Source organism: Amblyomma mixtum, chromosome 5, assembly GCF_055824585.1.
Source record: "Amblyomma mixtum isolate Tamu chromosome 5, ASM5582458v1, whole genome shotgun sequence".
Classification (NCBI taxonomy): domain Eukaryota; kingdom Metazoa; phylum Arthropoda; class Arachnida; order Ixodida; family Ixodidae; genus Amblyomma; species Amblyomma mixtum.
In genome coordinates, this window is record NC_143016.1 from 49,241,587 (window position 1) to 49,263,463 (window position 21,877).

At 45.2% G+C, this 21,877-nt stretch overlaps 2 protein-coding genes across 3 annotated transcripts in view; one reads left to right on the forward strand and one right to left on the reverse strand.

Moving 5' to 3' along the window:
* LOC149342071 (uncharacterized) overlaps window positions 1-215 on the reverse strand; it is a 7,364-nt gene extending 7,149 nt beyond the window's left edge. Inside the window, exon 1 of one of the 2 annotated variants that reach the window (XM_089544372.1) lies at window positions 1-215. This exon is cut by the window's left edge and continues 185 nt beyond it. The gene's annotated coding sequence lies outside the window, so the exon portion shown is untranslated. The other variant, XM_089544374.1, reaches the window with a different exon arrangement.
* A 15,822-nt stretch (window positions 216-16,037) lies between these two features.
* LOC149342072 (uncharacterized) lies at window positions 16,038-20,413 on the forward strand. Its single transcript, XM_089546739.1, has 4 exons — window positions 16,038-16,177; window positions 16,962-17,029; window positions 19,116-19,199; window positions 20,283-20,413. Exons 1-4 carry the CDS (start codon window positions 16,038-16,040, stop codon window positions 20,411-20,413), a joined length of 423 nt encoding a protein of 140 aa, XP_089402865.1.
* The last annotated feature ends 1,464 nt before the right edge of the window (window positions 20,414-21,877 follow it).

Here is a 21,877-nt window from a genome sequence, read left to right on the forward strand (position 1 = left end):
CACTTGAATCATACGCAGGAACGGTGTATCAATTAGCCTTATGTGCTGGAATCTAGGCCATCCCGTCAAGTGTAGCTAGGCCCCCTGTCGTATTTGAAAGCTGTTTCCGACATGCTTCGTTAGTGTGTGTCCGCCTTTCCTTATCCCTATGTCTCTTTGTTAGAGTTGCTGCCGCAGCTACATTATAAATTGTATTCCACTTGCTCATCCGTCGAGAGACAGAGCAGGTTCATTATAACCGCCGTTCACAATTTTTAAATACACGTCGCCTATTTTGTACTGCGAGCACGCGGGGGAAAGAAGTTTCCCTGCTGTTATGCTCCACAGCAACAAAATTCATTTCGCACTAAACGAAGTCAGCGGAACGCGATTACCTTTCGCTCCTCTGGGCTGAAAACAACAGCTGGCATAGATATTTACAAAGCATTCTCGTTGCGAGGCATCACCGAGACTGGGCCGCCGCTGTGGCTCAGTGTTGGGCTCGGCTGCTGCCCCGAAAGACAATGGTTCGATCCCCGCCGTAGCGGTTATCATTTTGACGGTGCTAAAATGCAAGAGGCACGTGTACTGCACGATGTCAATGCACGTAAAGAGCTCCAGGTGTTTGAAATTATTCGCATTCCTCCAGTATGGCGTCACTTCGGGACTTTTAAACTTTATAAACTAATCATCGTGACTGTGCTTTCCAGAACAACTCATGCCATGCTCCCGCTTGACGCTAACATCTCTCAAGATGGCACCTTTCGAGCACGGGTGACGCCATGTGACCGACAGGACACCATGAGCTCTCCTTGTACGAGGACCATGAAAATAGTTCGTGTTTTAACTTCAAGCCATTCTTTTCGAGTTCAATAAGGGCTGCTGTGTACAACACAGTCTGGGTGCCAAGAGCACAATCGTTTGCTTCTTGATATATTTTTACGTTGAATGGAAATGAGAAGAGTGTTATGACGCGGTTACGTTAAACAGTATGCCCGCTTCGATTGCTACGTATAGAATATGGTAGGCTTGCCCTCTTGACACTGTTTTCGGAATGGGTGATAAAAAATTCGATGCATATAGCAATAACTGTTCCCTTTAAGGCTTGGATTCCTATAAAGAATTTTATGGACGGCACATGATATGGCATCCTCGGCGGGAAGCCAGATCTGATAAACTGAGGGAATGCTTGAGTGAATTGGATATGTAAAGCGCCCTCTTGAGCAAGTATACAAACCTGCAACAGAAAGTGGAGGATATAGATCCTCACATGTAAAAGGAAAATATGAGAGAAATGACCAAACAAAATTACCTGAAAAAAAAAAAACATTCTTCAATAAGTCAGATATTGTATCTAGGAAGAAACGGTGTGACATTTACTTAACGCAGTCTCTGCAGGACTTTTCTAATATTCATCTTATCGCCCACTCACCTGGGCATGTATTATGTAAAACGTCCACTTCTTCTATAGTAAACATCAGGCCAGAGTGAGAGATTTCTTTGCACGGCTTAAAACTAACCAAACATGAGACGGAGGAGAGCCCCATTTGCGTACCTGTATATATTTACTCAAAACTTATTGCCTTTCGACGTTAGTTAACACAGTCTTTTATTATTGTTCTGCGTTTGAACACAAGAAGCATATGATTGTCTCAGTATGCACTTAGTGTTATCTCAAAATCATCATATTGTGAGTTTTATCACGACTACGCCAGCCATAATATAAGAGTAGCGCAAAACCAGGACGACGGACAAAAGGGGAGAGAACAGACACCCTCAACGCAGGTTATGGATCAATACCGACTTGCCCAAATTTCCACCTTTGTACGCCAGCCACATTTTGCTGGAGGTGAAACGCGAAGATGCGTGCATTGTGCGTTCTTTGTGCACTTCGAAAAACCCCAGATGATTGATATCAAACTAGAGCCGTCCTGTTTTCCTTTTTTATTTGACAGACACCTGCAGCGAGCTGCTTGGCGACTCTTAGAGCCAAAGTATGCACTCCTCGGTATATAACTTGTAAAAAAACTTTCAACTGTTTTCAACTTGTAAAAACTGGCCTGATAAAGCTGCGCTTCCAAGCATTCCATTTTCGTGGGCACCTGCATGAGCGGCGACTTCCAACGGCGCACGGCTGTCGCAGACCCTGTCAAGTGAGCTCAACAAGAGTGACTGCGATAAACAGTACACGCGTAGCGGTAAAGCGCTTTTTGAATAAGTTCTGTGCAGAAATTATTCATATAAAACGACTCCAATAGGTGCTTACGATTGGTAATAATGCATGAGAAAACACGTAAACGTCGGTTTGCTTGATGCAATCGGGGACCTAATTATAAATCTAATAAATCCGCTCAGAGAGGTCATCGGCAGATACCGCTATTTAGTTCTTATTTTTAAAAAAAAAATGTGCTCGAATTAGTACACAACATTTAAGTCATGCCCACTTATAGGCTACATCTAACCTAACACAACGGCCGAGGTTTATTTTTGTTTTACGAAGATAACTTTTGCTCATCAATGTAGATGATACTTGCCTTGTGGGCGCGCACTAACGCAACAGAAATTGAGTACTGCTCAACAGTAATTCAGTCCCAGCAGAAATTGAGTAGCACTTTTAAGCGTTGGAGTGGCTAAGCGTTCAGTAATCCGGTTGCACAGGTCGCCATGAAACGTATGAAAACTGGCACATTCTGTAAGCATCGAATGAGAATATTTAGAGATTCTCAACACACTACCGTGACCGTCGCGCACCTGAGTATTCGTGGGTTGACCTATTCATTCCAAAGTGGTTGGAAATGCCGAGGAAAATAAAAAACCAGAAATACGAAGCAAAGATTGGTTTGTGGTTTATGGGGGTTTAACGACCGAATGCGACTGCGGCTATGAGGGACGCCGTACTGAAGGGCTCCGGAAATTTCGGCCACCTCGGGATCTTTTACGTGTACTGATATCGCGCAGTACACAGACCTCTACAATTCAGCCTCCGCCGAAATTCGACTGCCAACTCCCATCTTTCGGATCAATTGCCGAGTGCCATAACAACTCAGCCATCGCGGCGGCACACAGCGAAGTCTAGTTTGATCAGAAATCTGAATGCTTCGGTCGGAAAAATAGAGCTCATAAGTCGCTTTAATTACTTTTGCATCAGGATGCATGAAACACCGGAGAAGGGACGACGGTAACCATGAACAAAAATAGCTGTATGTTGTGCAGCCACTTGCCTGCTGGAGGGCTAAGGTATAATAATAAATTACTGTCGAGATATCGCTTGATTTAAAGGACGGAAAAGAGCAAATTTTCCTGATGGATAGGTTACTGCATCTGAGAAAATTGAGGATACTTTATTGTAAACGCTGGTTATATAAGCTTGAAACACCCGAAAACAACAAGACAGGTTGCATCGACGCACTTCATATTTACCAACTAACTGCAACGATGTAAGTGCGCAGCATGCGAATTCCTAAGTGAATGAAACTGCCAGCCTGTTCCCTTTTGTGGTAAATTAGTTCCCAATACACTCGACATCATATTAAACTTTTCAATGTAGAACACAGTACAGAAAAAACGAACTTATTTTGGTTCAAAATTTCTAATTAATTAATACACACGCATTTCGATGGCGAATACATGTTAACGAAACCGATGACAGGGAAACGGCCTTTCAGTACTGACAATGAACTAAATCTGTTTCTTCACCCCTTTAATCGTGAGTAGCGTTGTGATCTTGCGCTCAGTATCACAAGACGCTGAAATAATTGACCCCTTATTTAGCACTAATTTTCTCGCTTGTTTAAAGTCTGTTTTCCTGTCTGATAGAGACTTGTACGCGCTACTAAAGTCGACAGGTTGCAGGCGGCTCTTCAGTGGAGCCCGGTGCTTATCGTGTGCGTCGATCGTACTTCGAACTTGATCGTCAGTACTTATCGTGTACGTCAATAGGCCGTGTTTGGGCCTGCATTTTTGATGCCTTAGGCGAACGCGACCACCACCGTGCGCCAAAACCAAGGTTTCACAGCAATTACGCAGTCCTTCCTCTCGGTGAATGAAATAAAAATTGTGGCTTTGACAGCCTGCCGATAGTTACCTATCTACTGATGTCCTGAGGAAGAGGGTGGAAGAGAGGCTCTAGTCATCGCTGCGAACAGAGATGCGAAATGGTTTCACGCGCATGATATCAAACGGCTTGCAATGGTTGTAAATCAGGCGCTTTTTGTTGCCACTTCCTTCATTTTGGCCTTTATTTTTACAATATCTCTTCTTTTTCACTTTCTACGAAAGAGGCAACAGTAGATAGAATAGATGCTCAGATTAAGGCATCTAAGTTTGGAGGCGAGGAAAAGGTGAGTGAGAAGAAAAATCCGTAGAGAGAATATATAGAAATCGGAGAGAATAATACAACATTCCAAAAACGGAAGTGGTGAACTATGAAATAAAAAAGAATGCTTTGAAACATTCCCCTGCATGTATTCCTCAAGGCACTAAACCTGCTTTGCACTCCACTCGGCTCTGGTGTCCGCCAGCGCTACCTGTGTGTCCTGCCCCACAACCCAAAGTTCCAGCAACGCTCACAAGCCCCTGTGCACACATCAGCGGAAGCTCGCTCGCGACTTCCGTTTAAAGTTGTGACGTTTATATGATGTCGAGAGCTGTGTGCATGCTCACTGGTACACACAGTGCTTTCGAATGGGGTTTTCACGGCACCTTTTCCTGGCCACCGCAGTTCTCGCACTGTAAGGGCATGTTGCTGTTGTCGCCTCTGAAACAATGGCACATACCCACGGTGGGCAATTTGTGCAAGCGCATCGAGGCCCTCGATTGTGCGAACCTCCTCTTCGTCATCCTCTCTATTATCGGCCAGTATGCTATCAACCATGACACACACCCCTAAAATCTGGCTATGAGTAAAAGAAGTCCTTTGCCGTCAGTACGGTCAAGGCCCTTTGCGGCTTTGAACTACGGTGAACATAACTGGATACTACATGAATGAATACAGTGGGTGCATAATTTAACCATGTTTAAAACCACTGCTGCGACGCAGCGCGCAGAGACGACGGACAAGAAAAGACACACAGCAACGCACAGCAAAGCGCCTTGCTGTGTGTATTTTCTTGTCCGTTGTCTCTGCGCGCTGCCTCGTAACAATGAATCGATACCAACTAGCCCAAGTAGCCGTTCTAACACTTCTTCAAAGTTTTGCTTTCTTCTCAAAATCAGGTGTGTGGATGTGTGCTGCCTGGGGCAATGGCCTTTTTCACGAACTTTTAAGGACCTCGGTAAAAATATGCACTGTCATAAAAAAAATGTGCATATTCCGTTCGCAAGTGACACGTTCGGTCTGGTCACGGAGACACGGGCACAATTCCTCTCATAAACAGCGTTCGCTTTAAAGGAGGATTGCATAACAATTTATAGGTGCTCCGGTGCCCCTACTTATGTGTGAGTGCCCACTTCGACTACCACAGGAGTCATGCTGAAGAAGGTCACATGACCACACAGGAAACATTGCTGAAAAGGACAGGGCTGGGTGCTTTCAGCACAGTGCTATCTAGAATGGTCCTGGACAGCCTCCCCATTTTTCTGGAACGGAAGGAGGAACATCTCAGTCGCGCCTGTTAGGAGGAGGAAGAGTGCAATGCAGCCATGGTTGATGATTGAGAGCTTTTTCCCAACTCTACTACCCAGGAAAGAAACACCAGAGGCAGCGCCCCTCGCAACAAGAGCTATTTCCAACAGCTTCCTTTTCCCGTAGACCGAAACATTAGTGAACGGGATCCGTCACTCAGCTACCACTTCAAGGCCAAATTGTTTCCTCTCGCATGAAAACGAGCACTGCGTCTGAACTCTTCTACAACCTCTCAAAAATTTATATTTTATCTATTATCTCATTCTATTATATCTATATGACATTGCAGGGCCCAACTATGCTCTCCAGCTGCGATGGAGGCTCTCGAAGCAATTACTGCTCGATGATAAAGGGACACCGACTTCGTAGCAATTTTTTTAGGTTGTTATCTGAAAGTGATTATAATACCGGGCAGATCTAATTAAACGTGAATGCAAATTATACTAGATGAATAAAAGAAAATGGTACGCTCAAAGACTTCTAGAGCGTGTCTTCTGGGGCTGTTGCACTTAGTCACGTGTGCTCTGAACCATAGTGACTAGCTCCAAATATTGTCCACTCGGGCGTTTTTTTGCGTGTACGCTTAAAAAAGACATAGCTTTGCCAGTTTAACTTCTGTAACATTACTCGCGAAATAGACAGGTTAAGTTCTATTCTTGCAAATACATTATAGTTCTCATCTGTATGCGCAAATGTATTCGTTTCTTTGTGCACAATCAGCTCTCTTGTGCGTATGATGGAATAAAAATGTTGCATATACATACAAGCTTTCGGAACTCAGCATCGCTGCCTCGTTTCAAAACGATCTGCATTTAATCAAACAAGCTGCTTTAGCTCTTTTAGAATAAATGAAGGATTTCTTCTACATTAGTTACAACTGGAGTTTGTTGACCTCCCGTGTAACAGGTTACAAGAGATGCTTGGGCGAATTGTTATGCCATCTGCATCGGTATGCCTTGAGTGTCTTCCCTTTCGTCCCCGCTGAGTACGTTCTTTTCACCACAATGTGTTCCAAGTGCATAAGTGGCTCGACTACCCCTGCTAATTTCTCTTCTAAATGATAAAGTATTATCGTGTTTTGGAGCTGCACAGGCATTGTGCAGCTCCAAGCTTCGTTCTTGCTACTTTGAGATTTCCTCCCTGCTTTGCCTTTTGCTAAATTATCACGATGTTGTAGTGTCAGATTTTGCTTTCCTGGCTCTATCGGCTTATTACAAAGCTTGTGTTGGGTCTAAAAAGTGTGTTGTGCTCTACGCATACAGGGGTATGTGTTCTTTTTAAAAAATGAACCCGTTGCTTTCTCCGATAGTTTACTGACGTTCTGTAACACTCTATTGGTTAACCTCTTGCCCACCATCTTGATCAACATCGTTAGCAGTGTCCTTCGTAGTTGCTTTGTATGCCCAGCTGCAGAGCATTGTAGCATCAGTTTGGTGAGCGGGTGGTTGTTGTTCTGCCATTGGTATATGGGGCATGTTAAGGCAACTGACCTCACCCAAATGGGAAATATGAAATTCGAATACTTTAGAAGAGAATTTTTGAGTGAATTGAAAACAATAGAAAGGAGCAGCGGTTGTTTTTCTGCCTACTACGTTTCTTCTATCTTCTTCAAAGCAGGAAGAACATACCCGTTTTCATGTAAGATAGTTACCTGCTGAACATCTTTCTGTAGTGCCAGTTCATTTAGGTTTTTGTTTTTAACATGTTCACTGCCTTTGCTTTTTATATCGAGGTTAAAATTCAACCCTGATAAGATTTGGTCATTCCAATTGGTCTTTCTAAAGCTTCTGTATCTCACACAAAGTTAATCCTAATTGATATGGTCTTTGTTATTGCGTAGTTTCCGCACCGCACTCTGCCGCTATCCTGAAGGAGCAATGCATATACAACTCTAACCCGCTCCGAGAGATCAGCCAGTGGCTTTCTGCAGGCACTCTCTAGCCTAAGCCCTTTTCCTTTTTACCTGTAAACGTTTCCCCTAGTTGACCAGCGAGGTGTTGCAATAAAACGTAAATGGAGATTTTGCATTGTGTAGTGTCCCTTAGCAAAAACTAATACGTTTGGAATATACGGTGGGCTATTCAAAATGTATTTTAAACATATTTTGTATTCATGAATGCACTACAAATATGTCGGAAATACGTTTCTGAAATTTCATGCTTGGTATTCGAAATATATTTTTAAAATGTGCCAAAAATACCTCACTTCAAGCATACTTCGAGCACTTTTCAAATACGTGAAAAAATATGTATGCAGTTTCAGCATCTTGTCAGTGTATTAAAAGTGTATTTTCGTAAATATGAAATTAATTCATCGAAAGTATACTTCAATTCTAGAAAACGGGCAGCCCTTGTAAACGTATATGTATGCAGTTTTAGCATCTTGTCAATGTATTAAAAGTGAACTTTCGTAAATATGAAATTAATTCATCCGAAATATACTTCAATTCTAACAAACGGGCAGTCCTTTTAAACGTCTTTGCACACTTCTAGCTGCCGTTGAACAGTCGAGTGCTCGAAATCGCGTTTCGGGAAATGGCATTTGCGTGTCCTCAATGTATTTGAAGTGTACTTCCGTAAATACGCAATTAATTCGTCCAAAGAACACTGAAATTCTAGCAAATTGGCAGTCCGCATTAGCATGTTTGCAGCGCACTACAAGCTGTCGTTGAACAATCTAATGCTCAAAATCGAGTTTCGGGACATCGCATTTTGGTGCTGGCCATCTATTTAAAGTGTACTTTCGTAAATACGCAATTAATCCGTCTGAAGTATATTTAAATTCTAACAAATGGGTTGTCCGCGTAAACATCTTTGCATTGCACTTCAAGCTACCGTGGAACAATCTAGGGCTTGAAATGACGTTTCAGCGAAGAGTGAAAACTTTCCCTTTCTTGTCATCCTTTCGTTTATGGTAACTTCTAGCAGGAAGGTGATCACCACTTATAGCCCTGCTACACGGGCGCTTCGAATGCCTTCCAGCCGAATGTCATCTAAAGATGCTACACGTGTTCTGTCTAAGGGAGTGCTTGAAGATAATATTACGGCAATGAATATTAACCGCGTCAGCATGAAATTTCCCCGGGAGTGCGCCGATGAGGACGACTGCACTCATACTGTTGTTTACATCGCTTGTTCACATAACATAAAACGCAATCTGCGCTTTCGTTCTATTAAACAATCTGTTTTCTTTTTTACTGGTTGTACTCGTGCTTGTTTACGCAGTGCGACAATGTGTGGGAAGCGATGATGCGATCGCACACCTGAGAAAGCCGGGTTGTTGGCATCGCGCAGGACTGGCGCTTCTCGCTTCTTGTCCCGGCTTTCTCCGACGTGACGAGTATTTTTTTTAACTACTTTATCCAGAAGTATGTCTGGCGACTGTTCGCTTTAACTGAAACGGCCTAACTTGTTATCCACAAGCTAGCGACGGCGACGACTGCTGCTGGCCGTAAAGCACGGCTCGGCAGTCTGGGACACACCGGCGTTTCCCGTTCATCGTACGCGTGCCCTGCGATGTAAGCAATAGTTGATTTCAGGTCACCGTTGCCAAAACTACACCCGATGACAATTTGCATTCGCTAAAGCTTGTGATTCGCTCTTCACAACCGCCGCAATCACAGATCCAACCCTGCGGACTCGCTGGGCCTAGTCGTCGCTGAAGGCAAGAGAGCCGTCGTCGACTGAAACTGATTTGGCAAGCGCTTATCGCTGGTGAGAGTTCAGGTGTGTACACGTGAAATATAGCCGTTCGTTTCGCTCATTTAGAAGCGCGAGCATATACACGCCGCCCCCTCATCACCGTGCTCTCGCTCAGCCGCCGACAAGGCTGACCGTCCGCCGACCGGATTCGTCGGTGTCGTTGGCCTGAAAAACGTGCCCCTCTAGAATCATATTATAGTAAACTAGATATTTCACTATAATTACATGCTGTTGTTCAGCGTGATATATACTGTCGTTGTCGGACTAGTGTGACCGCCGTCGTCGTCGTCGCTGTACACTGAAAACGAGCTGAGGCTTTCGAATGCGTTTCTAAAGTGTCGTTCAGCACCGCGGCAATCCGTCGAGTCCGAATGTCATTCCTATTCTCGAATGTCATTCCACTCAATGTCATTCGAACATTTCCGTGTGAGAACGTGATAGCATTATACCAGCAAAAGCGCCTTGGATACTTCTGGGTCCGAATAAGCCAGCGGAAAGGACCCCGTCTGGCAGGGCAGACCGGCTCCCTTACACGCCCATGTATCTGTTGGTTGACAGTTCGACTCCTGACCTGTGCCTGACGCAAGTTTCAACTAGCAATTCCGTTCTCAATTAACCCCAGATTCGAAAGCGACCAGTGGGGTACTTCTGCAATAATTTGGCAGCCCACAGTATTTGTGCAAAAAAAGGCCTCACCGTGCAAAATAGTGCGTTGCTTTCGCTGGGTATGTATACGGCAAGCCAAGTATACCGCTTGTCGTAGTTTTTATTGTTTGCTGTGTGACTGTCGTCTTGGAATGCTGTGTGTGTAGGTATCTGCCGTTCCCATTCAATCACGTCACCTATAATATCAGACTCCTGTTGATTAATGTTAAATACCCGTGTACGATTTGTTCTGCAGTTGAAGAATTAACCCGTGTGATTCCACGGAGCCGCCCAGTAGAGTTTTTTTAAGCCCGAGTATACACATTCTTAATGTATTAAATGTATATTTTTAGTATATTTCTAATGTATATTTTTATTATATTTTTAATGCGTTATAAATATGCTAAGCGGGCAAAAATGTACTTTTCACGTATTTTTAAGAACGTTTAAAAAAATTCAGGGGGCACTTTGACTGTCTAAAGTGCGTAGAGGCGAAAGCGTTTTCCGCACCACTTTCAGTGCTTCTGTGGCACTGGTGGCGTCACATGTAATTGAGTACTGATTACTAAGTGATGACAAATCACTAATTAATGGTTAATTACTGGTTAATGCCTGAATACTAATTAACTGCTAATTAAGCTTAAGCTTCGCCTTTAGGAGTGGAACGCGACAGCGTGTTGTAGCGCTGCCAGGGAGTCCACGGAACGCCACCACCCGTTCGGCGCGATGCCTTGCCGTTTCAACGCAACGGTTTTTGAGGAAAGGAAATGGCGCAGTAAATCTCTGTCAACTCGGTGGACACCTGAACCGCACCGTAGAGGAACGGAGGAAGTGGGAGTGAAAGAAGAAAGACGAAGATGGCCCGTAATGAAGAAAATGAAAATTGTATTTGAGGAAAGAAAATTACGCAGTAACTGTCTCACATAGCTCGGTGGACACCCGTCAAAATTCAGGGGGGGGGGTGCACTTTTTTGACCTAAAGTGTGGTCACTGATGTGTGGTTAAGATGTTAAGCTTCGCCTCTAAGAGTGGAACGCGAGAGCGTCTTGCAACGCTGCCAGGGAGTCCATAGAACGCCATCGCCCATTCGGTTCTACGCCTCGCTCGTCGGGAAATTGGTTTTTGAGGAAAGGAAATGTATTTCTCTCTCATATCTCGGTGGACACCTAAACCTCGCCGGAAGGGAAGGGAGGCGTATGGCAGTGAGCGAAGACACCGTATTCACTAGACGTGCCTTTGTTCATTCCAAACCATCGAGCAGGCATGGCGGAGTGGATAGCATGCTCGTCTCGCACTCCGAAGACCGGGGTTCGATTCTTGAGCTCGACCAATTTCTTTCTAGGTTTTATTTATTTATATGACCTGACTAGAGAAGTTAATTAGGCTAATTGGGTAATTAAGCAATTAACTAAGCTCAGTCCCACTTACTTGGAGCATCACTATATGGTCCCTTCAATTGGTTGCATGGTTACTAGCCAAAGTACAATTGGCCCCGTTTGAAATTGGCGCACTGTGACGTCACGACCGTTTCGACCAACTGAAAAGCGTGACATTCTCTGTCGACAACTGCTGCTTACAACGATGAGACATTAAAGGCTTTCGCCTTAATATTATTCCTAGTGTACTTAGGGTGCTTTCGACATTATCAAAACTTTCGACGGCGCCTTCCTAGTAATTTGTCGTGCTGTACTACCCCCAGCTTGTACGTACTGTTCGGATTTTCTACTGCGCCCTGGTGTATGCATAAGAATTCATGCGTGTCGCGGCGATTTTTCTGTGTAACAAAAATCTTGCTCACTTCTTACGCTGTATAATATTCCTTTATGCCACAGAACGGAAGATTTGTTTACTCCGTGCGTGCCTCACCAGTTCCAACTTCGCAAAGATAAAATGGAACCAGCTTCAATTGCCGGTAACCCTTCTCACCACACAACTTCCGACTAGGTTTTCTCGAATGAAATGTAGCATTAAACCTCTGAAGGATCCGTTTCTAATGGCACCCTTTCTGGATACAGAAAAAATATTTGCATTTCCGACTATGTCACAGGTATTATGGCTCCTTTGGAAAGAAAAATGATAGGTGCAACATTCTGAGATAGGGAAAGGGAAGAATGGGTAAGGAATAAAACACCACTTAATTAGCATCCAAGTCAAAATCGAGATGATGAAAAGGGTTTGGGCAGGGCACGTAATGGGAAGGCAAGGGGATCGATGGTAGTAAGCGTAGCCGACTGCATTCCAAAGGAAGGGAAGAGTAGCTGGGCCATCAGAAAGTTAGGTGAGCGGATGCGATTAAGATGTTTGGGGGGATAGCGTGGCCGCAGCTGACACATTACATTGTTAATTGGAAGGACACGGGAAAGGCATCTTTGTCCTGCAGCGGGTGCAGTCAGGATAGTGATGATGATGATGATGTACTGACGCTGCATTAGGCGCGGTGGCCTGGACCCCAAGATGATCCTTAACATTACCTAACGCTACCTTCTCTAGAAGAAAAATAAAAATAAAATAAAATTGGTTTTTGAGGAAGGGAAATGGCCCAGTATCTGTCTCATATCTCCGCGGACACCTGAACCGCGCCGTGAGGGAAGAGAGGAACGTGGGAGTGAAAAAAGAAAGAGAGAAAGAGGTGCCGTAGTGGAGGTCTCCGGAATAATTTCTACCACCTGGGGGTCTTTAACGTGCACTGACATCGCACAGCACACTGGTGCCTCTTGCGTTTCGTCTCCATCGAAACGCGGCCGTCGCGGTCGGGTTCGAACCCGAGTACTCCGGCTCGATACACGAGCGCCTTACCACTGAGCATTAGTATTTAGGATAGAAACTTACTGGGTTAACATTTCTCTACAAAACAGCCTATAGGTTACGTGATTTAGGATTTAGGTTGCTTGTCAAGCAAATATTCTACATCCTGAAGCCCACAATGCAATGTGAGCCTTTCCCCACGAGTTGGTTCACAACAGACACACACACAGGTACACAGCTGACTGCAAAATCCAAGACGTGATAACTGAAAAGCTGTTCTTTCGGTTTGCGCATTCTTTAGGGGGAGAGGGGTTTATAGGGAACCGAAGCGCCAAAATGAAAAAGAGAGAGTAAAAACCAATTGCAAAATTTTCTTTTTGATCCGAGGCTAATGGTTGGTTGGTTTATGGGGTTTAACGTCCCAAAGTGACTGAGGCTATGAGAGACGCCGTAGTGAAGGGCTCCGGAAATTTCGACCACCTGGGGTTCATTAACGTGCACTGACATCGCACAGTACACGGGCCTCGAATTTCTCCTCCAAAGAAATTCAACCGCCGCGGCCGGGATCGAACCCGCGTCTTTCGGGTCAGCAGCCGAGCACCATAACCACTGAGCCACCGCGGCGGCCCGAGGCTAATGAAAATCTATCATTCATGATATTGCACCTGGCCGATGTGCGCCCTAGCTGATCTGCAGATATATAAATATCGTGAATATAATTGAGCTGCCAACCGAGCGTAGCAGCGTGTAGTGTCCGTGCACCTGTCGATCCACCAAGCGCCCAGTGTTTGAAGTCAACGCTTACTAATGTTCTTCAGGCGTCACAGTAATATTCTTGTTTTTATTATTATGCGCTGGATGGAGAATATACATTCAGCGGTACTAGCGGACTAGTCATCAATTGGATAATTTTTTTTTTGTCTTCGAGGCTCATCAGCCACAGTAATCGTAACGCTGCAGGACGCCGATCTACATTATAGAGGAACACGGCTATTACACATCCGAAGTTGACTCATCCAAAAGAAAAGCTGGACGATATTTGATAGTACAGCATTTGTGGCACTGCAAGAAAATACAGGTTTGCGAAGCTGAACGCAGTATACGTTCTGTCGGGGCCGAGATGAGATCTTTCCTTCCTAAAGCGGCGTTCGGCGTTTTTCTTTCCCTGCTGCTGCTCCCCAGATCACAGTGCAAGGCGAAACATCAACTTAGCCATGACGTCATTGATGCATTCAAGGCACGTGAGATCTACTTTTTTCTTCTTTCCACTAACAAACACCAACGAACAGCTTCCGTATCTAGCTTTAGGGTCTCTATGAGCTCAACGTGTATACCACTATTTGTGTGAGTCCAGTTGTCGTAAAGTGTGGCTTCCTCTGTTGATCGTTTACCTAATGGTCAAAGCAACACGTTGCTTTGTACAGCGAGGCACAGAATACAAGGTAATCGAACTCGAACCAAAATTTCAAAGCGCATTTGACAATGGCAATCAGATGCCACAGATCAAACAGAACACATGCAAACACCGGCTGTAATACGACAGTTTTTTACACACACGGTGTACCTGTGGAGACCGTTGCGGCAGTCAAGACAAAATTGATTTCGTGGTTTACATCGTTGGGATGACCAGAAGGTTACATGACCGCAGTTTATCTGTTTGCCTGAATAGTCTTTCTGAGCACACTTATGTGCTGCAGTGATGTAGCGCTTCAGATGAACAGTTAACATGAATCATTTGCTTAATTTTATACTGCAGATAACGCAATATCACACTAGAATGCAGTATGTGATCACATCGTTTAGCTCAACAGAAAAATATCTGTAAGAAGGTACCTTCCAGAACATGGAAACAAATGCGCAGCCACCAGCAATCTGTTGTTCCGAATTGAACCCACGACGCAGGCTAGCTATGCTGGCTTATATGTAGAAGCTGCAGCGTATATAAGTCCGTCACGTTCAGTGTGCCTTGATGCGTTGGCGTGAACAGCTACACTTTGCTTAGTCACTTGTGCCGTAGCTACATTATGTTTGGCCGCTGCGGCTGCTATGACCGAGAGAATAAGAGAAGCGTAGACCCGGATGCGTTACAAGGTGTGCATATGTTGCGGCAGTATGTAAAATCAGTTTGTCCCAGCAAATCCCACAACGTCCACAGCGAGCTTCCATCGGCTGATTTGTTTTCGTAATCGATAGACCCTGGTTAGGTGCTTGCGTCCGAATAGGTGGTGCTTGAGTTCTTCATGCACGACGGGACGCTGATATATGATGGCTCTTAGCCGTAATACACATCTCGTCTTGATGTGCGGCTATACCTTGTCCTGGTCGACGAGCAGGGTGGTACATAATGGGTGGTAAATGGGACGTAGCATGCCATAGAAGTACATTGCACACATTGCAATGCACCGCAATTGATATGCGGCTGTGATTCGATCTCACGCTGTTAGGCTCAGCAGCCGTACGCTATAGCCATAAAACCAACTGCAGAGGTTTGTCGACAAGGCGAGGACGGCTGGCTGGAGGAGTTGCAAGGATTAGGTGCATCGTGCGCAAGGAGAAAGAGGGTCGGAAGCATTTTGCAAAGAATGTCGCAGCAAGAGCTTCTGAGGTCATGGATCTTCGAGCCTCGCGAAGAGTGTGGCGCCATACAAAGCGGCAGACATTTGAAGCCATCGCGTAATACATCAGAACCTGGAACGACAGCCCGATGGAACAAAATAAAGTCCTTTCTTTGAAAATGTTCTGCGAAATAATGCACACTTTTTCTAGCCTCTTGTTCAAAAGTGTGGCGTCTTTAATTAGCAGCCTTATGTCACTGAAACATCTCGCGGATAACAAACAGGAAGATGAGAGGTTGTCATAAGGCCAAGGACCTGGTCCCCATAGGCTGTACTAAACGAGAGTAACAGCACCGCATAAGTGGTTCAATCTCACAAGTTCTAGTTTGGTGGGGCCAAGAACTCCTAAACCGTAGTGAGTAATATAAAAGAATCCGTTCGAATTGCTGCGCACCTCTCACGACCGATTTCGGTTTACCCGGAAGCAAGCATTTCTTCATTATACCTATGGTGCAGTCACAGTGAGCCTTAACACAACCGCTCTTTCTTCAACGTGAGCGTTCAATCTCCGGTTTAACACCCGTTGAAGCTTTAGACTCACTCCCTGTGGCACACAACTTCGAGCCATTTTTTTTCTTTTAGTTAGTGTTTACACAAGCGCAGAAAATACTTTGTCTGTCTTACCACCGTTCTGTCGATAGGAGTACGTGCCATTTGCTTGCTGCTATAGCAAGAACTTTTGAGCTGCTTTACAGTTAAATCGCTGTTTCGTGCCAGGTCATCGGGGCTATGGTCTACTCTTTTGCCATGTTGGACACTGACCAGGACGGAGACTTGGACTGCCTGACTGCCTTGCGAACAGAATTCGATAAAAACGGCCCAAGCGCCACATATGTGTGGATCATACCTGGCCTCAACGGCAAAGAAGGGTAAAAGCGAAGGACATTTGTTTTCCGGCAAACTAGAAAGCGTTTCGCTAACTCTGTTTTAAACCGCGGCTCTTAAGCGGCGTTCATGTGCGGAACGTCGGCGTCGGCCACGGTGTCGGCGTAACCCCGTAGCCGGCACAGAAAACGAATAACCCAGCGGAGGATGGAAGTGCGACGATAGCAAAGAGAGCGTGAGGAGGCAGCGAACGCGGAGGGTACAGGGTGCGCATAAGAAGGAGAACGGTGGAGGAGAGTACGGCGAGAGTGGACGACAGCGGTGTAGTGGAGAGGAGGGCCCCGCAAGAGTGGTGCTGCGTCTGCGGCGGCGGCTGCCACGAATTGCACCGTTTAAAAAACAGTGCCTAGTACAGGAATAGAGGCTCACCTACAGCGGCTTTGGTAGTCAACGGCGTTTATCTGCACGCGCGGCTTTAAGCATAAACCCAGGGCCGCCTCCGTTCGGCATTGCGTATTCCGTATGCATTCGCCTACAGTTGAAATGCAGTGTACTGACGTCTACGCTGCTGACGTTGCAAACGACCACCTTCAATCATGCCTGCTGCCATCAAAAGCACAAGAAAAGCAACGACTAACCTCTCATGCAGCATTATGCCCACTATTCTGGATTAGAAACTGAAAGGAAGGATACATGCGAAACATCGGAGATAAATTTTTACGTGGAAAGTTGACTGATTGATTGCATGATGAAAAGTTCAGCACAAATATGCATACCAGCTGCCGTTTTTGAAGCAATATATGTATGTTCTCTGTTGGGTGTTTTCAGAAAGAACGTAACCTTGCATGTTAGGCCCGGGTCAACGCCTGACAAGCCTGTGTTCACGGTCGGCGAAGGTAAATATGATCACCATTGAATGAATAATTTAGTTTAACAGCAGCGCAGGGCAAGTGCCTTGTTACTTCGGCTTACCCTATCTTTTTCTTATTTCCAATACAGTCTCTACGAAAATGCAATTTAGCAGTGATTTGCGAAAATAGGTGATTAGTTTTGCAATTTTAATTTTCCATGTTTCCATGACCCTTAATGTAATAACAGATTGTGCATGGATTCATCACATGTAGCGGGAAAATTAGAACTATTCCAATTGCAGTCATTGGAACAGATGCTGCGTCTTCTCCTTACATTGAACCATATGAAAAATGGAAGGTCCCCTTCAAGCGCAAATTTTTATCCAGTCATTTAGAGTAGCTGTTATGAAACCTAACTTAACTGTTTTCTCTAATATTTTACTCTCAGCGGATAAACATTGCCCACTATCTGTAATGAAGCTTAAGTTGGTGTCGTTTTTTCGCCGGTGACGAGCCATCATCTTTTCTATGAGGCTACATAATGGTTTAACTTAGAACACATTACGGCTAGGCAAAAACAACAGGTCACATCCCTTAGAAAAATGAACATTCAGTTTCACAGGGCCGCTTTTTGAGGCCTTGTAGAGTCTAAGTTGTTAGAATAAAAACTCAAACTTTATTCCGCTATATTTTTACGAGTCAACAGACAGGTCAAGTGAGTGCCATTTAAATCTCAATGAACAAGTAGGCAAATGCCTTCGAGTCGATTGAATGTCAGTTAATTTCTTTTGCCAAGCATTTCCATAGAGCCTAATTTTTTATGGAATCATTTCCCTAGAGCCTAATATTTTATGGAATAGTCAATAAAAACCTGATCAGTAGTGCTTCAAGGAGAACCATTCATCAATATTTCTGAAATATTTACTTAAATCGTTGAAACATTGGGACAACGAGAAAACAAAAAGTGTTCTAGACATATCGAAGTCTACATTCAGCATCAATTTCAAGAACTGAATTATATATATATATATTTCAGCATTCGCGCGCTGACTAACATAAACATTACTTTGAAGTTAAACCTCTTGCTTTCTGCGACCTACAGATTACGCCAATAGCGGTGAAGATCTTTTTAAACTCTCCGTTTATTTACGGCTCACCGCTAATAAAACATAAAAAACCCTTCTTAGAGAGTGATCACAAAATGAACAAGGGAGGGGAAAACCTCAGGTTGCTTGAGCCAACGTTTCGACAAGGGGACTTGTCTTCGTCTGGTCAAAGCGTTCATCATTGGCAGGGATTAAATAGGGCCTTCGCTCCGAGGAGGAAGGCCCCGGGTGGGGGAAGGAAAGTGGTGTAAGAGGCGATGCGTGTCAGGAAGGGGAGGGAGGTGAATCTTGATTCGTTAAGCTGCTATAGTGGAAAAACTTATATCCGGGGGGTGTGTAATGAACAAAGGCTTTCAAGGGGCTGCGACGGGGGGGGAGCGCTGGGTGCACCTGTAAAACTCGGATAAGAGGATTAGTCAGCGTGGCACAGGGAAATGAGAACAAGGCAAACAAAATAGGCTGGCACTGGAAGGAGAAAGAAAGGGGGCATTTCCAAGGAAGGACAAGGCATGTGGGGGGGGGGGGGGGAATGGCTCGAGTTCAAAGAAAGCCAAAAGGTGGGGGCGGAGGGGGTAGCAGAAATGTCATGGTTTCCGAGAACTGATAGTAGGGGAGTTAAAGAGAGTGTGTATGCAAGAACACTTAGGTTAAAACTGGGTGACTGTTGGGTGGAGTTGAACGCGTTGGCCCATTTGTTATGGTAACTCAGTAGAAAACCTCAATATGAGTGAAATTATTATCATAAGGTTCAACTGAGTAGATTGAATCAAACTTAGCTTTAAACCCAAATTATTTTCGCGAAAGATTGGACCATCCTTTGTAAACAAACGCGCACGTGAAACATGGGGCAGCTGGCCACCGTTATTCCTTTTATCTCCACATTCGCTTAGCGGCAATCCTTTGTGTTTAGCCGAAGCGATCAAGAGCATGACGTTTCTGCCTTGTTTTTAACCTTTCTGAGTAGAAAGTGTAATCCACGAAAGACCACGAGGCATTCAACTAGCATTTTTTTCTTTACATTGCAGACGGCCCTGAGCAGATCGTAAATTTGATCTACGCAAACTACAAGACATGCAGTGTTCTTGAGATTCCGTTCGAAGGCATTGAAGGTAAAGTGAAATGAGCTTGGAGATGATTAAGGGCTGCGACATTGTCGCTTTTCTGAAAGTCTAATGAGGTGCATTGTGCAACATTGGTGAGCCGTTTCAGTCCATCAAGAACATTATGAGGTATTGCGCACTTTGCCCTTTCGCAGCTGACGTCTTAACATTGCCGCACTCTGGCAGTGGCTGGCGTGGTGGCCTCTTTTATTATGGCCCCTGAGCCGTAACAAGGTTAAACGCTGTGCCTGTTTTATGATGAGGTTCGTTGAGATGCGTCGCAGAACCGAACCCAACAGAAGTTACGCAATGCGCAGTGTTTGTCCGGCGACAAAGGTTTAAAAATTTCATAGACGAGGCGCTGTAAAAACAAGCTACTTTCATTGTAATAGAGAAAGCGGCGCATGAAAAATATTGATACAACGTCATTACAGCTCTACAGATATGAAACAAGCATTGTATTTATTACACCATACGACCTAGAAAGAAGTTACTGAGACCATAAAGATAGCATGAAAAAGAGCGGGAGTGCTGATTTTGCAAACAAGCGCTTTAATGTTAATGAAATGCTCACCTAATAATTAGCCAGTTGCAATTCGGACTCAACCTAACACTTCTTAAATCACATTGGTTCACCTGCACATTTCAAGCAGAGTTTTCATGTGTTTCCAAAATAAATGTTGTTGATATGAGTTTTCTGTACGTGATGAAGACGGATACTAGTTATTAGACTGGTGTGAAATTGTAGACTTGATCACAGTGCACTCAGGTTTCCCGATTTTCTTTGAGCCGCTACTTAGCCTGCCTAAGTAGATGCCCGGAAACTGATAGCTTTGGCCACAGCTAGCATTTCTTACGCCTTCGAGTCTAGCTAAACTACTGGTAGAAAGGAAAATGAATGCGAAAGGCCTTTGCTAACTCTTACCGAGAGGTCTGTCTCCAGGGAAAGAGAGTCGAACGAAAAGAAAGGAAGGGTACTTTTAATTCAGTTTGCCCTCCTAGCACTTTTCTTGCTCATTTCGTACCGTATTTTTTCCCTGTTTTTCGAAAAAGGCTCCATATCCATAAGTGATTTCTTTTTTACCGTTCCAGATTGCATGATGTGGGTGACGAGGGATGCCGTAGCCGATCCCCCGCAGGACTGCATCGACCAATACGAAGACAACTGTGAGGTGGAACATGTAGTATACGACAAAGACACCTGCAGTCCGTTTATGGCATAGACGCATGCTTGTAGGAACTCCCGTTCCTTAAAATTTCTAAAGGTGCAGTGGCCTTTTTGTGAATGCATTAAATACATTAAAATATGCTCGTATCTGAAGCATGTCTCAAGAGCTTGCATTATCAGTTGGACAGTGCGCTGTGCGTCTTTTGAGGGCTACTATATGCGGCCACGTCTTCCCTTTGTGGGATCGCAGATGCGCTTGACGAGAGACTGCATGACGTCAGGAATTGTTGGATGTCGGGGGCGAAGGCTCTTGGTGAGTCTGAAGGGTGGCAGCGTGACCATAATTTTTGTTCCGTCGCCAACAAGCACTGAACTGGCCAAGTACCCCTGGCAAGAGGGACAGTGGCGCCGGCTACAGGAGAAAAGGCTTGAGCCGGTGAGATAATGCGGGGGAAGACCGGGAGTGCCGCAGTCGTCAGCGCTGAGAGGAGGGCGAGTGAGACGCTCCAGCCTCGAAAGAAATTTCGCCAGAATGCGCAAGTGAAAATGAGAAAAAGCCACTCAGTTTGGTGACCAGCAAGGCAGATACGATACCGCTGGCGGTTGGTCCAACGAGGCCCCAGCGGGGCCCCAGCGGGGCAGAAGCTGAGCTTCAGTGCTAGAACGAGGTCAACAACGCAGCCTCTCCTTTCCTTCTGACAAAGTCTCCGGCACCAACGCTGCAGCTGTAAGCTTAGGCACCAGAACCTCGGCATTATGTACATGATGATATGTAACTCTTGAATATATTGCCGCGAATCTTTGTAGCGTTCGTTTGTAGTATTTGTTTGGTCATCCTTCAAGGCTGCCGACGCGCCGCTTTATCGCTTCGTTTGTGACGCAAGACGCGCCTAGATTTATCTCGATTGATCGCGTGCGGACAGAGCCGATTCTAGTTTGCGCCAGAAGCCTCTAGTAACTTTCTAAGCGTTATCTCGAATGTTCGCTATCACCTTTATTAAGAGCACGGCCGACCGCGGCGGGAATTATGTTCGACGACCGCCGAGCACGCTAGTTGCTACGCCGCCGCCGAGTGATTCAATTCTTTGCGGGCGTAAGTCAGCGCAAATAAAGAGTTTCGTTTCGAAGACATCCTCGTTGTTTTTCTGTTCGCCGGACTGCAGTCACCACTTCGTGAAATCTGGTGGAGGTGCTGACCTGCTACCCTGCTATGCCCCTCACGATGGAACCTGGCGCACAGCCAACGCCCGTCGTGCTTCGCCAGCCCCGTGAGCCACCGACTTTCCGTGGAGAACCACACGAAGATTTGGAAGACTGGCTGGACTTGTACGACCGTGTGGCAGGGCTGTACACCTGGGATGACAGCGCTAAACTTCGAAATGTTTATTTTGCACTGGACAGTTCTGCCCGAACCTGGTTTGAAAACCACGAGTCTTCCCTCACGACCTGGGCGACCTTCAAGAAGCAGCTAGTGGGTACGTTTACCAACTTCGTGCGGAAGGATAGAGCGGAGGTCCTG